The sequence below is a fragment of the Eschscholzia californica genome, unplaced genomic scaffold (assembly GCF_041429995.1).
Source record: "Eschscholzia californica isolate CP2 unplaced genomic scaffold, dmEscCali1.0.p SCAF_4, whole genome shotgun sequence".
In the NCBI taxonomy this organism is placed as follows: domain Eukaryota; kingdom Viridiplantae; phylum Streptophyta; class Magnoliopsida; order Ranunculales; family Papaveraceae; genus Eschscholzia; species Eschscholzia californica.
Genome location: NW_028238461.1, coordinates 38,059,338 through 38,065,254, shown reverse-complemented (window position 1 = coordinate 38,065,254; position 5,917 = coordinate 38,059,338). Strand labels below are relative to the sequence as shown.

General features: G+C 33.7%; 1 protein-coding gene across 1 annotated transcript; it reads left to right on the top strand.

Moving 5' to 3' along the window:
• Window positions 1-406: 406 nt before the first annotated feature.
• LOC147544499 (putative purine permease 11) lies at window positions 407-2,814 on the top strand. The gene is made up of 2 exons (XM_086673824.1): window positions 407-784; window positions 1,519-2,814. The coding sequence occupies exons 1-2, from the start codon at window positions 778-780 to the stop codon at window positions 2,616-2,618; spliced, it is 1,107 nt and encodes a 368-aa protein (XP_086529950.1). The 5' UTR covers window positions 407-777; the 3' UTR covers window positions 2,619-2,814.
• The last annotated feature ends 3,103 nt before the right edge of the window (window positions 2,815-5,917 follow it).

Here is a 5,917-nt window from a genome sequence, read left to right as displayed (position 1 = left end):
GTGATCCGGATCTTCCTAGTTACCTGTTACGATTTTACATCCACTCCGTACTCACGCTTCCGGGAAAACGCATCAAAAACTATTAGTATATGGGCAACCATAACCATATAACAGAAGGTAGTAGTTTAACCTAACAAACCTCAAAAATGACGGACATACATATAGATGTTATATTAGATTAAGACACAACGTATGCTTTGTATTTTATTTTATTTTGAAAGATATATGCTCTGTATTTGATGTGGGCACGTGGGAACCGAGGCTCAAGTAGAGGCAGCAATTCAGAAGAACGTGAATGTAAAGCAATTTTACACAACATCACATGGACACTAGAACAACACATCAAATGCCAACACATTGAAAGCGACAAACTTGCTAAATGAGCTCGTAGCCTCGGGCATGGAACACTTTTCCTAATTCATTTGTAACTAGTTCTTTGTTTTTGTTGGTCTAATTCCTTTGTAACTAGTTCTTTGTTTTTGTTGGTCTGTGTTTTCTTCGACAAAGAAAAAAAGTGAGAAGGGATTAAACCAATGTATAAGAATAAAGTGATGACTATTTACAGGAATTGCACCCTAATATTTCTCAAAAAAAGAAAAACAAACAAACAAACAAAACCAAATAAATAGGAGAATATCACGGGGAGAACATCTGCTGAATCTAAACCTTGTTGATCTTTCTTCTCACGTCCTTCCAATTTCTCTTCCCCTTTTCTCTCTTTCCAATTCCAACTTTTTGTTTGGGTGAAGTTCTTCCTTCCATTTCTGCAACTAAAAAATGATAGGTAATCTCTCTCTCTCTCTCTCTCCCTTTTAATCATTTTTTTTCTGTCACAGTTGGAATGAAGATTCTTTATACCATGTTCTTTCTTTATAAATTACCCAGAGAACAAAGATAACTATTTCTTTTTTCATATTCATTCATGGGTACCCATTGAACTAAAAATCTGGGGTTTTAATTGCACCCCATAAGCCAGTTGCACAAGTTTCCATCTTTAAAAGTTTTGAAGAAAACCCATGTTTATCAACTGTTATTTAGAACACTCTTTAGATGTTTAGAGACATGGGTTTCTCCCCAAATTATCAGACTTACTAGTTTTTTAATCTCTCAAGTCTCAACTTTGAACTTTAGTCCAAGTCAATAGGTGTTTTTTGTTTATGAAATTACCATGGGAGTCAAACTCTTGAAAAACAAGTTCTTGAATGTCACAGTTTTGAACTTCATTTAGAGACAGTTCATGAATATTGGAGTGTCTACCCTAGGATCTGCAAATTTTAGGGTTTCAATCAAATTCTCCAATTTGTTTATGTACCTTATGGTATTAGTTAAGAAAAGAATAATGCTAGAGAACATACTTAGTTATGTACTATAGTTGATTGATTTTGCTATAATTGTTTTTTAAGATTCATATTTTGATTCTAACGCAATCCCATTTCATTTTTCGTTTCTGTTTAACTTTATAGTATTGAATTGTGTAAAAAAAACTAACCTTGTCTTGTTTGTTCTTACTGCTTCAAGAATCGATGTCACCCAAAGATACAAGAATCATTGACAAAGCACCTTACCTTGAATTGAAACGTTGGAAATGGTGGTTCATAGTAGCACTCAACATTGCCTTTCTTCTTGTTGGCCAAACTGTTTCTACTCTTTTAGGTAGACTTTACTACGACAAAGGTGGGAATAGCAAATGGATGGCAACACTCGTTCAAACCGTAGCTTTTCCAATTCTTTACATCCCATTATTCCTCTTCCGTTCTTCCCCTGATTCTCCGCCCAATCCTTCTTCGCCCACCTTTAAAAAACCTTCGGTCGGCATTCTTTCTTTAATCTACATTTCCCTCGGTATAATAATAGCTTGTAATAACATGATGTATTCAGTTGGACTCTTATACCTTCCTGTCTCTACCTATTCTCTTCTTTGTGCAAGTCAGTTGATCTTCAACGCAATTTTCTCTTACCTCATAAATAGACAAAAATTTACCGTTCTAATTCTTAACTCTGTAGTCATCCTTAGCTTATCTGCCTCTCTCTTGGCAGTTGGCTCCGAATCCTCGGAACCCACTGGAGCATCTAAAGGAAAATACATTCTTGGATTCATTTCCACTCTCGGTGCATCGGCTTTATACTCTCTATTACTCTCTCTCATGCAGTTTTCTTTTCAGAAGATTATTAAAAGAGAGACATTCTCGGTGGTCTTGGATATGCAAATATACACTTCGCTTGTTGCAACAATTGCTTGCATTATAGGTCTTTTTGCTAGCGGAGAATGGAGTACATTGAGCGCCGAGATGAATGGGTATCAAAAGGGTAAAGTTTCTTACTTGATGACTTTAATTTGGACTGCAATTTCTTGGCAGATTTGTTCTGTTGGTGTTGTTGGGTTGATTTTTGTCGTATCTTCGCTCTTCTCTAATGCTATTAGTACCGTGGCATTGGCTGTTGTTCCCATCGTTGCCGTTATAACCTTCCATGATAAGATGGATGGAGTGAAGGTGATTTCTATGTTAATGGCAATTTGGGGCTTTTGTACTTATCTTTATCAGAATTATCTTGATGAGTCCAAGTTGAAAGCTGAAAAAAATGCCAACTCTGAGGTTCGTAATACATCTACATTCTAAGAGAAGTTTGTCGGTTAGTTGTTCGTCAATCGTCGGTTAGTTGTTAGTTTGATGTATTATATGAAGTTTAGGTAGTTTTTTTAATGATCTTTTGTGTAGTGCCATATTAGCTTCCTGGTTTATGTTCTTAAAAATGTCCATTCACATGTTAACATATTCAGCGTCGTGATTGAAAAATCGAAAAGTACAAGTAAAATAGTGTGAGTATGTTGTGATTTACCATATATCGTTGTGCATTGTGTACCTGTGAAGTGTATAGCGGTTGGGGAACCCTTGTTACGCCAGTCGTTTTGCAAGGGAGTGAAGCTAGCGCACTTACGCATGGTATGAGACTCAACTATGGGTTGGGCAAAATACTATAGGCGCCCCCATTCTAAATGCAGAGGGGTCTATGGAATTTCAACTGGACTATTTGATATGTCAGACATGTACCCAAGGAGTGATTGTTCTAAGACATCCTACGTGCACTGTGTATTCGAAGTTTATAGTTCTTAGGCAACGAACAAATGTCTACTGTACTAACTTATCTATAAGTTTAATCCCAAGTCCAGACGGACAATGTGCCACGAGTATGTGGTGACTAAGAAGAGTCCGCTCACATTATTGGATTCAGGGTGGTGCCATTCTGAGGTCCGTGCACTGATGTCTGATACTCGTCAGATACTACAACTCTTGTATTACCTGACGACTCTCAAATTATTAAGTAACCATTAGTGAAGAAACGAAAGGCCTTATAAATGATAGAAGAAAGATAATTATTTTTTATTAAAACAACCAAACGAGAAAAAGATTCATCGTGTCTAGATGTAATTGTATTGATGTTTTCATTTGCATTTGGAGACATGCTTAGAAATGAAACAATTAGTTGGGTAGCTAAACCTACCACAAACTCAATGCTTATAAGATAAGTTATAAATTCTTTTATGTTTTCACTTTAGATGTTTCTTTCTTATTAGGTTACAACAAATAGTTCTATTCTCCATATAAAAATATACTTGTGTTTTAAGGTTACATTAATTTGTTTACTTGGCTTTATCTTTCCAAAGAGACTACCTAATAATGCAACACAAGTATCCTGATGCATCTTATTTTCCTAAAAGTATAGGTTATACTAGACGTAAGCAATTGTCAGTGCCGAAGTCAAATCAATGAGTGGCGATTTGACTAAATCATCGACCAAAGTCGAACCAATCAAATTCGCTCTAATCAGTTATGTCGACCGTTGCTCACCCATAGATTATACTTAAACAGTTTATAAAAGATAGATCTAGTAGGTTACTATCACCCTCGAAAATTTTACGATTATTTACTAATAATTCAGTAAACCTTGTTGGGGAAGAACATGACTAATGGCCACAAAAGATTGAATCTCTTAACCGTGGTGGTCTCATTTATTCAAGTATACTAAATTGTTTATTTATTTATAAACGGTTGATTTGACATTGGAACTTTTCTACTTTAATTTATTGATTGGATTTTCAATTTCTTAATTGATAAATTGTTACCAATCAAATAAAGTACATAATTTACAATTGAAGTATATAATTTACATTGTCAAATTTCAAAAACAAAAGAATCGATTATAATTTACATTCGCAACAAGAAAAAAAAAGTATATAATTTACGAATAAAATATATATTTGAAAACTTTAGTGAATTTTAAAATGTAGCATATTCACCGAAAAAATGTCTAGTTATTTTACTTGTCAAAATCATATTTTGTTTCAAATAAATTAAAATAAATCTTATTTATTGACCTTTTGACTTATAGCCTCACTAGTAGTCATCAAAAATAAATTATTGGGCTAAAGAAAGTATATAAAGTATATTACATTGGTACATTAGTGTTAGTTGGTGCCACAACTTTCTTATTTTAAACAAATAAAACTACAAAATAATTTTCTTAATTTATAAGAAGTACATCCAAAATTCCAAACTAAAAATCATTAGGGCTCAAAACTTCCTAGCGTGAGGTAAGCTGCACAAAAAGTAACAGTCTAAATCAAGTTTTAAAGGTATTATAAATTTTATTTTTATATTAGATATGAGATAATCAACTAATTGTAAGGTATATTCTAAACTTTATGCCTAGAAAAAAGAAAAAAGAAAAAAAGAATTTGTAAAGCTTCATTTGTCAGCACTGTTTTCCTTAAAATAAACTTATGTAAAAGTGTATTTCTGTTATAATATTTTTCATTCTACATAGAATTTCTTTTCTTTGTAAATAATGATTTTATCAATTTTTTTGGGACAACAAAATTCTTTTTTTTTTCTCATTTCTTCACCAATTCCGATAACTACCTCCTACCACAGCCACTATTTTTTTCTCCTCTTTCTCCTTTTCGGATTGAGACCCCAAGGTTTTAGTTCGATTGGGAGAACGAGAGACAGATAGGATATAGTCGGAGGTGGTGATCGACAATAGAGGAGAAGGAAAGAAGAGAGAAAGATATGAAAAAATATTAAAGGTCGTCAACAATGGCAGTTTGTTGACGACTCTTATTGGTTTATAAAAGAAATGACAGTGGGGTGTTTGGAGAAACAAAAAAAATTCGACAAAATTTTCCACCTAAAATTTCATATCCCGAAATTTTTTCTTAGTTCCAAAACATTGCCCCGTGTTTTTCACGAGTAAAATTGGGTGTTGTGTGGTATTAGCTTTCTGTGAAATCTTTTTGTGCAATTATTATTTTTGTTCTATTCTTTTCTTTTCATTGTTTTGTATAAACTCTGTTGTAGAGTTATTAAGGAATTTAAATTTTAAATAAACAATATAACCAGGTTTGTCCGTAGCACAACTTACAACTTTATAAAGTAAAATAATAGATGATTGATTGTCTTTGTACGAAAGTTTTTGTATGTTTTCTTTTCAAATGTTTGAAGTTTTTGTCTATGGGTTAATTCTGTTTTGACCCTAAATTTGTGACTAATTACTATTTTGATTCTCATAAGTGTCACACCGTATAATTTGGCTCCAAAGATAAAATGAGTTCAACTTTTTCTAGAAATATCTTTACGGACCACCTCAAATTTTTTAGAGGGGGGATGAAGTGGAGGGGAGAAGTAAAACGGTATTCTCGGAAAAGAAAAAGAATGTGTGTGGGCAGGCTTAATCAAACTACCGGCACTTATATAAGCTAAACATTGAGTTGTTCAAATTGAGAGCTAAGACAGAATTAACCCTTTGTCTACGTATACATAATTACCCAAAGCTCAGTCTTTTCATTAGCATTTGATCTCCTAGAGCCATGGCATCTCTTTCTATGCCCACCTTCAAGATCACCTCAAGCCATGGGCCC